Below are 12,502 nucleotides of genomic sequence, written 5' to 3' on the forward strand. Positions count from 1 at the left end.
AAATTAAACATGTATTAGAAATGTAACAACATCATACAATCAAAAACTAGGAAACTAATTTCACAGTTTATATTTATTCCTACTCTTTTGTACTTCTTAAAGGGAAATGTCAACTCAGTCACCTAAGCAAGTCTCTTTTTAGACATAAAATATTTACTATAGTAATTCACCTAACACATCTGTGAATTTTATAGAAGCTTGCAAGGAATGAATTTGGAAGAATGTGTACTCTGTCTTAGCCTAGTACTTGGCAGAGTCCATGCAAGATTGGCAATTCTCACCTTTGGGCAACATTAGACACATCTGGGCTTGTGCCTGAGGAATTAACAAATTTTAAAATGCAGCCTTAGCTACAATTAATACAGAACAGCCACAGCAGGTACACTCATAGCCTGGACTTCTCACCAAGCAGGGCTTGTATTTCTAAATTTCCTTCTGTTCTCACCAAAATCCTTTTGAGCTGCTGATTGTATCTACTCATGGGGAATGGTTTTGAGCATTAGACTACAGCCTTTCTTATCCAGCAATAAACAGTGCCCCCAAACTCCTTCTCAGGCCACAGTAAGCAAAACACTATTTTGTAAAATATGGCTACTTCTAATAAAGCTAAAATAGCTATTACTATAACAGGAGAAATGCAAGCAGGTATAAATGAAATGTTTATACTAAAATATCAGTTTAGTTAAAAAAAAAAAGCTTTCAAATAATTGTGTGCCTTTCTTTTAGTGGACATCAAGAGTATCCCTTCTCTCATTTGAACAGGGTCTTAAGTCAGTTGTAAGTTTGCTTCAGAAAAAATGCTGCTAAAGTGACTCATTCATATAAACATCAAACTAAACAAAAAGTGACATTAAACTTCTGTACTTGTCAGTGATTTAAGTTACTGACATTATGCAAGAGGATGTACTGAATTTACTGCATATTTAGCTAAACTGACTTCTCTGCCCTTGTTCATAGACTTTAATTAAAAATATGTTAAGGTCTAATTAATTTATAGTTTCAGCTATAAACTACAAAGCTTAATGCCAGATACTGATTAAAACAACTTTTGTATAATTTTTACATATCTAATCTTATGCAAAATGGTTTAAAACTCTTAACTACTATAAAGAAAATAATTTTTACTGCAATATGTTATAATCTTATGGATTGCATATTGGATGACTCACAATTTCTTGGCAAGCTTCCAAAAATTGCTTTTAATAAGGAATTGGTATCCAAACCAAATACTGAAAGACTGTGAAATGTAATCAAGAATGTGGTCAAGGATTTAATAAAAACTTTCTTCACTACAGATTTGCTTCAAAGATACAGGATAACATTTCTCCTTTGAACCTGCTTCAATAGGATATGTCTGTCATTTTCAGATTTGGTTTATGAGTTACAATCACTATTGTGATTGTGATGTGCAGATAGTACAGATATATGAAACAATTTTAAATACTTGAAATATAACCTCTCAGCTTAAGTTAGTTGGCAACTGTTTATAGCAGAGGAAAATTGGCAGAAAGTTAAATTTTATTTGTGATAATCAAATGTTATTCTAAAGACATATATCCAAAAAAATTCTACAGAAGATTCGTGATCACTACAGTCATGTCATTTGCAAAAGTTCCATCTTCTATAATCTCCAACTGCAGCTGGACAATGAATGTTAATGGAGAGCAACAACAAATCTAATAGCAGAATTTATATCCTACCTTTTATTAATGGCAGCCCACGATGCATTAATGCTATCTGTCATCAGTTGTACATTTCTGGTGTCATCTGCTGAATAATCACGGAGCAGCTTAAGAGCCATGTCATTTGCCACATCTACATTTATTTGCCATTGTCGTATTTCTTTTGAAAATTGCTGAAGTAAAAAGAGAAAGAAAGAATAAATCTCGGAGCAACATAAAATGATCACATGCGTTGTACGATTAGAAAAAGAAGCTGAATAACTTACATTAGCTGTATAAAAAGAAGGAAAAAAAAGAAAAATTACTTCTTCAGATTTACTGGAAATTAAAATCAGTCTTTCTAAATGTTTTAAATTATTTTAGTCATAAGGCCACAAGACTACTTCTGAACTCTGAGAGGACCAAGCAACCAATTTATAAATGCTGGAAAAGTCATGACAGCTAAAATTGATAACCTCTGATTAGAATGTTAATTATTCTTTTCTTAGACACAAACGGATGCATTATAATGCATTATAGAAACTACAATTGTTTGTGACATTGAGTACTGAGATAGAAAATATAGTGAAATCATATATTCTGACTAATTTTATTTTATATACTGTGAAATAATACTGATTTGGACAATTAATACCTGTGCTTTCATGTTTTTTTAAAAAAATTACTTCATTTTGACAAATTGTTTATGTAATTAGTGCCACCTACTGGAACAGCACTAAATCTGCAAAACAGTAAAATACTACTGGTAAACCTATCCGTATCTTTATAATGTTAATTTATGCTTAATACTAAAAAGCTTTTTAAATTTTGGTCATTTTTTGTTTCCCCCTTTCCTCTCCACTTTCTCTTCTCCTTTTTTTCTTCTCTCCTGTCCAGCAGCTTCCTCACTGCAGAAGGAAGTCAGGAAATCCAGAGCAGTCATTCAGCCAGCAGCCAGGTCTCATGCATCTTTCCTGTTATTCTTTCTCTCAGAGAAAATTTCCATATAAATGCACTGGAGCTGCACACTTAATCCATAATGTGTAACAAAAAAATTGAAAGAGCAAAGTTAATTGATTGCCCACTTGTACTTTTGTACTAAACAGACTCCAACTAGCCAATAAAATGGACAATACAAGTTGAAAAACAGTCTCTAAATAGAAATAGTAAATTCCATATAAGCATTTGAAGCTATTGACAGCAAAAAGCAAGACTCGACTGTCTTTATTGTTATGCTTTAATACACAAATTGGGAGATGCCTGTGAAAAAAAAAAATAGCGTTTTTCCCTTCATTCTCCCAAAGCAGTATTCCTTTTGAAATCTTGTTTTGACTCAGATAAGGAATTCTTCACATAGAGCTGAACTTACATGCAATCCCTTGTGAAAGAATCTAAATATTAAGTAAAAATAAGTAAATGTTAAATAATTCATATGTGTATGTTTTAATCTCAGCAGGTCTGTAAATTGATTTTGATTAAGACTGGGACTAAAATGCACTTGCTCTTTGAATAGAGTCCGAATGGAGTTTTGGGGGAATTCAATTTTTCCCCCATACCCTTATCTGTTAAAAAGCTACTTCAGCACCTCCAGGTTCTCTCCATAATTTCAAACTGCAAACAGGTACTCCTCCATTTCCTGTGCTATTCCTTCATGGGAGGGCAGATCACTCCATTGCTGGGCATCAGACAGCCCCAGGTACTAAGACAACTCCTTGGTGATCTGTTTTAAGCAAGGGATCCTGTCAGTACCAAACAAATATTAGGAGCAGCCTACCAACCCCTGATCCTGAAAACCATCTGAACGTGTTATGGTTAAGCTCACCTAAGATGAAGCTTTCTAGACAATTTTTAAAAGAAATTTCTCTTTGATAAGCAAGGAGATCTAGACAGGAGAGGAGAGGTGATAATTTTGTGGAAAACACTACTATTTCTTTGAGGAAGATACAGGCAGGTGGTTGTTTTGGAAACAGTCTGCCAATTGAGCTCCTTTTCTGCTGGAATGATATACAATAAATATATAAATTTTCATATTTACATAAATATAATAAGATATATACAAAATAATAAATAGTAAATAAATTCTACAGTAATTTCAGTTTTGTCGATCTTATATAGCAAGCATCTAGTCTACATTTAGGTCAATCTATATTTTACCCTACTTTTCTCTTCATTTAAAATTACAAAGGCATGCAGGTCATTTTTATTCTCAGCCAAAGGATCACAGCAGACTGACTGCTCACTGTTTTATATAGAAAAGTTACCATAACATTTTGCTTGCATTGTAAATTAATGGTCTGTAAACTTTACTTTCAAAATAAGATCTTTTTGCCCAGACCCATGTGAATAAAATTGACCTTCTAAAAGATTTGAAAGCCTGTTTTATAATAAATAAATGGGAAGATCCATTACAAGGTTATTTCCAAAAGTGTTGTTCTCACCATTAACTTCAACATTAATCCATTAACTTATTGACACTACAACACTAGGTTGCCACTCAGGAAAGAAATGATGAATATAGAGAGCTTTGGTGATGGAAACTATTTGTATTTTCTGTTTTACTGGAAATTGATATGTAATTTTTCAACAGCTTTGAGGAGTGGATACTTCAACTTTGCTCTGTGTGCAGACACTGAGAACAAAGTGTTGGGGTACAAGTTTTACCTGTCTATCCCACCAGAGGCCCATTAGCTCCCCTCCTACATGACTGCAATGTATACTTCAGAATTACATTCATAGCATTCTTTTTTCCCTCTTTTCCCTTTTATGTATTTAGGTCTCATTTTTCTTTTAGCTTAAGATGACATTTGTTTTTTTCTTCTTTAAAGGAAATGCTACATTACCTTAATTTCTTTCTGACATTCTTTTTAAAGCATTCTCTTTGTTTTGCCTGTATTATCACTGGAATTTGCTGAGTTTATTAAAAGGCTTAAAGAATTAAGGTTCTGCGTTTATCATGTTACTTAGGTATAAGTTTATTTATAATTTTTAATTAGAAGACACTAGTTGATGCTATTAGGAAAAAAGCCTGTGCAATTAAGAGCCCTTGATTAAAAACAAGTAATGAAATCAAAACTGCACTTTATTTTATCCCAGTATTGCCCAGTGTAGCAAAATCAATGATGAGCAGTAGTTCAAATATAGCAACATGTATGTACAACATCATCCAGTTCTGTGTATATATCACAAATCTGGAAAATCAGGCTTTCTGTCCTTTTTTTGTATATCTATAGCATGTTTTATTTATATACTTAAAGAATTTATTTTTTTAATCAAGGAATTCTAATTCAGTGTTTGCAACATAGTCAATAGCATGAACATAATTGTTAATTGTTTTACTGAAATCAAAGCAGTACACTGCCAGCCCTGGAATAATAAAAACCTACAAAATGCTGATTTTGTTCTTCATCTTGGTACACAGGGAATGGCAAAAGAGTCCTTGGTGAGTTACTACCCTGCAGGAAACTGACAAAGACAAGCAAAGGCATCCTCAGCCTGATCCACAAATTCAGGACATAAAGTTCACTCCCTGGGCTCTGGCAGTGGAAGGCTGCCTGGCCTTTTGAGTCCCGACAGGGCAGGGGATGTAATCTATTCTATCTAATTTCCTGTTTAGATGAAGAAATAAGTGGTCAATAAAGGAAAGGAATGAAATGTTGTCTCCATCCTTCCTCCCCTTCACTTTGGCAGTCCCAGATGAAGTTGGACAGAGGGAGAAAAGACGCCTCACTAGCTCCTACCAAAGCAAGGAGCCAAGGTGTGAACAGGCAATCCTAGCAGTTTTGTTTGATTTGGGGTTGTGGGGGTTTTTAATTTTTTTTTCTCTTCTTTAAAACAGAAGCTCCTATAGCACTAGCTTATGTTCTGATGACGTGGTGATGCAGGGAGTTGAGGTGTGATTGTGTACTATTTATACACCTATAACCTTCAGCCTGCTGAGTTAACCATCTGCAGTCATCACTTAATGAACAATAAAAACAGGGATTAATGGGTAAAGACTATCATTGGCCAGATTGCCATATTCTGGTTCTCCACACCTAGCACCAGTTTAGTACTTGAATACCAAATAAAACAAAAACAAAAACAAAAACAAAAACAAAAACAAAAACAAAAACAAAAACAAACAAAAAAACCCCAAAAAATCCCAACAAAAAACAAAATGAAAAAAATGCTGCAATTCTCAGCAAATTGTTCTGAATTAATTTCTGATTCCAACTGATAATATTTTTAATTGTTATCTACAGTACCTCCTTAATTTTTTCTTTTAAATGTCAGAAAGAGAATTTTAAAATTCTTTTAAAAACATTAATAGCCAAATACAAGCAAGTTATAGATTTTTGTTTTGTGCTGTCATTGTGAAAAAATTATAAGCAAGAGAGTGGTATTACTGAGTTTACCATGTAGTCATGTATTAGGATGCCCTAACAGAAATGCATTAACACAAGCACTGATTAAAAGTTCTCCTAGAGCAGGAGGGAACTTACACATTGATTCAGTTGTCTTTAGGCAGACCCACAATGTTTAACAAGCACGACAGAGGAATACTTGGTGACTACTTTCTCACACCAAGCTGTTTTGAGATACAAAGCTGACAAAATTGATAAGTTGGAAGAATTTATTAAGTCTTGGACTGACCTCTCTCTTTCCCTCAAAGCAAATGAAGAGAAATTATAGCTTCCTCTTCATCAGTGCAACAGCAAGCCAAAAGACAGCCTACTTACTCTACACCTTCAGGGGACAACATCAAAATATATGTGTTTGGCACAGAAGCCTGGAAAGCATTTATTTTGAGAACTTGATGTATTTCAGTTTAGATAATACTGTACAGCAGAAACATAAAGCTGCTAAATAAAAAAAAAAATTCCATTTCCTTAGACTTCATGACCCCTTATTTCAAGCATGAACATAACAGCTGATGCTGTCACATCTGAGAAACTTTGATGAAGATTTTGACACAATAGGAATTACTGGCAGACAAAGACAATTCCTCTAGGAAGGCTGGCACATAAGAAACACAAAAAAGAGAAGGAAAAAAAAGGAAATAAATTCTCCCACCCCTCCTACTCCCAATTCTCTAAGACAGAGATGAATTTCTTCTAGACTTGAGGAAGAAAGGCTAGGCAAAACCAAAAAATGAAAATTAAAAACCCCGGAAGAGTAAAGCTTGTTGATGTTCATATCATCAGGAGGGCACAAATTAAGATGGACTAGCTGAGACACTGAAATTAGAATTATATGTTAATGTCTGTAACTTGACACAACACATCCATCTCATTGGATCCAGTCTGGTGGGAATGGCTGAGGTTACAGAAAGCCCAAGTGCTTCTAGAGTAAGAGACAAAAGAATCTGTAAGTCTCCATTCCCAAACTCTGTTTATAGGTAGAGATGCATTCTGTGAATAAGTACACTATTATTCTTTCTCTAGAACTCGGGGTGGACGAGAAGAATGACATGTACTTATTACTCTCCGTGGTTAATGTTTATCCAAATAACCCTATAGCTTTTTCATGAAGTACACACTCTTAAATAGACCTCATCTCAACTTCATCTACTCTTGTAAAAAAAGTGGACAAAAAACCCCATCAATTTCCAAAGCAATATTGTCAATTATTTTCCTAGTTAAGTAATTTGTTTTTGAAACATAAGACACTCCAATACTATGACATAAGACAGTGTTTCCACAGAACTGTGTTTTGTTAATTGAGTCTTTTCAGAGCTGAAACATTGACTATGTTGAAGCTTTTCCTTTTTTTTTAAACAAACACTGGGCAGAAGCCAGGACTGTGTCTCTGCAGGAAGACAGTGACAAATGGGAGTCCTCTATGCTGAGTGACAGTACTACACATGATCTATAACTCTTTGCAATACATTAGTGAGTGATTGCCCTTGTTTACCATAATCTACCCTTCCCAAGTAATGACCCTTTTGGTACAATCTTAAATGAGAAAACTTAACCTCAGCTCAGCCCTAAAACAATGGCCCGATGAACATTTTTATGCTTCTTATGGGCAAGCAAAAGAAAAAAGGAAACGAGCAAAAACCCCAACAGATTTTGCACTTACTGCTAAATGCAATAACTAACTGATGATGGAGATAACTGAACCAGTCATGAAGTTCTACGTATTTTCTCTGGCAGCAAAACCAGTTGATGAGGACCTTACCCCACAGTTCATTACCATACAACTGTGTAAATAGGACTGCTCTAAGTACACAAACTTCAACCAAAAATTGAGTGGTAGGAGTTTAAAAAAAACTACAAAAATCTGGTGGGCAGGAGAAGAGAATATATCACAAAATATTTCTGCAACTCTTTTCCCATAGAGGCGGGAGTCACCTTAAAAGGCTGATCAATTGGTTGGTTTCAATCTTGGTTTTCCCCAACTAGAAAATGAGATATTATTAATCTTAAACAGCTGTTCTCAAAATTTATTAATGAAGAATATCACCAAATTATGACTGTTCCCATTACAAGAAACTTAAAAACTGATGCAACAGAGAATATTTTCTACCTGAGGTACAGCTCAGCTATATAAATTAACACATTTAAGCACCATAATGTGGCAACATGTGTGCTAAAATCATAAGTGTAGCCATTTCAGGGGTTTATTTTCTGTTGGGGTTTTTTTATTTATTTTTTTTAAATTTATTTTTGTTGTTGTTGCTGTTTTGTTTTTGTTTTTTGTTTTGTTTTGTTTTGTTTTTTGTTTTTCCACTTAATAACCCTGTCGAGGTTGAAGCTGGTGAGATTATCTTGTGGCAAATCTAAAATGCTAATGATTTCCAAAATATATCCATTTAGTTTGCTAAAGTTGTTTTTTTCCCCTGTTTTCTCTACTGCTTCCAGAAAACCTATACAGCTTCATTAGCAGTGCAGACAGCCATAGACAGCCAAACCAATATTACAGTATTTCCCAGTCTGCTGTACCAGTGCTCTGAGGCTGTTGTTGAACAGATGGGAAATACTTGTGCTAAAAAGGTAGTATTCCTCCTGCAAGATCAGCCAGGTATTTGTTATGACTGTTAAGTTAAGACCAATTTCATATTCAAGGAATATGTGACACATATTTTAGACTTTGCAGGTTAATTTCTTTCTAATTTGCTGTGGAAGATTTTTTGTGGACACTGTCCACAGTTAGAGGACAACAGTTAGAGGACATTTTCTTTAACGACTTCATTAACTCAAATGGAAATATTTTAGTACTCAGTAGTGACCTTAAGTTCTGTGTTCTGCTTTTTCAAAGCTTCCACGGTGTAAGAAATCTCTTTCCATGACTCAAGCTTAGCTTTTGCTTGTTCAAGAACCTGCTCAGCTTCTCGTTTAGCTTCCAGCCACTGTGTTGAATCCTTCAACATCTCTTGAAGCTGCTGTCTCCGGCTTTGGAGGTATCCATGCACTTCATCCCACTGGCTCTGTATCTTTTCAACTGGTGAAACACAAGGGAAAAACAAAAGCCGAATTACTTAAAAGTTTTTTCTTTTTCTTTTTTTCTTTTCTTTTTTTTTTTTTTTTTAATAATGTTTTTTAAAGGGAGGAAAAATTATATTAAAATCTTTTTAGAACTGACCATACCAGAAAACTTCTGTGCTTTTAGACTGCAACTGCATCGAAGTTTAGTTCAACAAAAAAGAACAGATAAACTGTTCTGGGTCACACAGTATGGCATTATGACACACAGCATGTGTTTCAATGCATATGCAGCAAGAAATGACAGGTTCATGCCTCAAAAACCCTTATGAAATAGGACCACATTTGAGAAAAAGTGTCTGCAATAGTCCTTCATTCTTACCAAACCACCACAAGGCTTAGGATTTTCTGAAGAACAAGTCCTTTAGGGACTACAGTAATATTAGTTAAAGATTTATCGCAAGATATAATTAAAGGCTGCACTTTCTTATTTCATTAGGGCAAATATTAGCAAACTGCAAAGGCTAAACAATTTTCTCATATGCTCATGTTAAATATAAGACAACAATGAGCTTTATTCTCTATTTGAAAGAAATTTAATTTCTGGAAACGTAGGAATCACTAAAATCACTGATAATAAGCATTGGCTGGCATCCAGCACTAGGTTCGTCCACAGCAGCATAAAAAAAAAAATAGAGTTGTCCAAGCGGCTGAACCTTGACAATATAAACAAAAAAACCCAAACTCCACAAACAATAAAATCTGTGCAGTGCATAAAAGAATAAGCATTTCATTCATTCATATATACATACATACACATATTATATATATTATATATATAAAATTCCCAGAAATTAGCACAAAAATACATTCTCAATATTTTCCTGAAGACTTTCACTACATTGCAAATTCACAGGCCTTCTAGGGCAGGGAGCTGAGATTCCCAGAGTAATCAGATAGCAGTTGAAATAGTCATCAACTGGTACTTCCAACACTGCATCTCTCACTGCAAGGCTGATTCCAAAATGGTGCAGCCTAAAAGCCTGGATAAGAAATGCTTCAGCAGGGAAAAGAGTCTTCTACCTATCAGTGCTTTTCTTTCTTCCAGTAGGATAAAGATCTTTCCATGGACTCGGCTGAGGTTTACAGAGAGAGAATAAAACCTTTCAGCATTCCCTGCTGAAGCCTTGGGAGGAAAACCGAGCAAGCACACACAGCAGCATGTTTAAATCAAAGGAAACACAAAAGGAACTGAAGAAACAGAACTGGAACACATAAGGCACCATCAGAGCACAGAAAGGGTAGCCCAAGGTGCAAATACTTAAATTTAATCTGAAGCAAATCTCACCCCTCATTTTTAGGAAGCTATATACTCGTGTCACAAAAAAACCCTAATTTCTGTGCCCTCTCTGGGTGAGGGTTTCTTATGTAAGATTTCTAAATCTTACATAAGAAACACACTAGAAACAAAGAGGATGTAGACTTCAGGAAGGGTGAATAACAGAAGTGAGCAGCTGCTTGAGCAAAATCTCCCTGCTATGGCTGCAGCACGTGGCTCAAGGGTTGTGCTGGAGGCTTGGGACAAAAACTGCCTGAGCACTTTCCACAGCGTCACTGGCAACAGCTGCCACCAGTTTCTGGCAAATCATTACTTGAGCTCCTTCCCCCTTTGACTCTGAGACATTCATATCTTCTGATTCCTGGCGAGCTGGACATTTTGGTACATTGCAGACAGAAGTACAACAGCTTGTGTCAGCTGTCCATGAAAAAGAAAACACAAACGACAAAAATCCCACCCATTGTTGTTTTATTTTAAGTTTCTTTGTTGCTGTGGGTAGTTTGGGGGGTTTTTGGTGGTTTTTTTTTTTTTTGGCAGGAGTGTGAGGATTAAGAAATTAATGAAAACCCTCTGCTGTAAAGGAAAGCAGGATCTACAGTTATATCAATTTTTCATAAGAACTGCTTTTAATAAGAAATGCTGATATTTCTTATCACCGAATATAAAAATATTTATAGATATATTGGTTCCATAATATCTCATGAGGTTTGTGTGTAAGTAAAATATTTAGCAATCCTCCTCCAGGGACTGTGCTTTTTGCAGGAAGACTGAGTTTCTCATCAGATACCACATTCCTGGGACTCCATGATGACCAATTCTCCCACCCAAGAAGGCAGTGAAGCTGCATAATGAAAACTGCATTCAGGATATCCCAAAAGCCCATTTATACAAGTGACTATGAATGCACAAGCTCCAAATCTTTGAAAAACATTTCCCATTTCCCTGTGAAAATACTTGACCTAGCTCCCTCAATAAAATAACATATATATATATTAAAATATATATATATATATATATATGCACACTTTTGCTTTATTACAGACTAGAATTGAAGAGTTCAGGAAGTTAGTAAGTAATCTAAATGAAACAAACAAAAAAAACCCCAAAATCAAAAATTAATGCTGTTTAAATGCTGTTTTCTTGTGCTAGTGAGTGGCAAAAGCCAATTAACAAAGTACTTCACTTGTGGTTAAAAACACCATGATATCTACATAATTAATTTGGCTTTTCTAAGGTAGAGTATAGCAAAAAGTGAAGTACTATTTAAGATAAAAGATGTATAAATAATTTATTAGAGAGGCCTTTATAATGATGACAATATCATTTAATTTAATGCGACATAAAAATCCCTTTATTACTATACATTTTCAATTTCTAAATGATGCTCCCATTTCATAGACTTTTGAATAACAAAATTCCCAAGGCTCTAAAACTTAAAATGGTTCACTTCCAAAATGAAAACCGCTGCATAAATCAGTCTCTCTTAAGGATGTACTTTGTTCATGTTCACTCTTTAGTAGGATATTTCCCACAGAATGAAAGGTGTATGCCACTTATAGATTTATGCCAAACAAAAAAGTTCAGAAAATGTAATTTGAGTGCATGTTGTGTTTAAATTGACCCCAGGAACCCATGAACCCCTTCACCTGCAGATGAGAAGGGTCAGAGAATTGTTATTAAGTCATGTTGGGCAGTAGTAGACAATTTTAAAATTGTGAACATCATAGGTGGTTTGTGCAAGGGTACTGGAACATATAAAAGGCATTTTTTGACTGGATACTACTGGGAATAGGTTTATCAATATATTTAAGAGTATTTTCTAAGGCAGCAGTGAGGAATGCCAGTCCAAAGTTCTTTCAGGCTGACTCTCTGACCATAGACTTTTGAAGGGCTGTTTCTGCTGTCAGGACTTTATAAAATCCTTAAGGTCACCATGTGTATATACAGAACTGGCCTGGGTTTAGCTGGGATAATTACATTTCTTTCCAGTGGCTAACATGGGTCTGTGCATATGATTTGTGCTGAGCACAGGGTTGAGACTCCAGAGATGTTTTTTGTTATTGCTGAGCAGGGCTTACACAGAGCCAAGGTCTTTTCTG

General features: G+C 35.0%; 1 protein-coding gene across 16 annotated transcripts in view; it reads right to left on the reverse strand.

Moving 5' to 3' along the window:
* The window catches only part of DMD (dystrophin), a 1,142,416-nt gene that overhangs the window by 254,799 nt on the left and 875,115 nt on the right, over nt 1-12,502 (reverse strand). For all 16 annotated transcript variants that reach the window (XM_088160350.1, XM_088160356.1, XM_088160354.1 and 13 more), the window contains 2 exons: nt 8,872-9,083; nt 1,701-1,855 (listed from right to left, as the gene is read on the reverse strand). In XM_088160350.1, the coding sequence (XP_088016476.1) occupies nt 1,701-1,855; nt 8,872-9,083 (367 nt within the window). The remainder of the gene's footprint in view (nt 1-1,700; nt 1,856-8,871; nt 9,084-12,502) is intronic.

Source organism: Sturnus vulgaris, chromosome 2, assembly GCF_052056855.1.
Source record: "Sturnus vulgaris isolate bStuVul1 chromosome 2, bStuVul1.hap1, whole genome shotgun sequence".
Taxonomy (NCBI): domain Eukaryota; kingdom Metazoa; phylum Chordata; class Aves; order Passeriformes; family Sturnidae; genus Sturnus; species Sturnus vulgaris.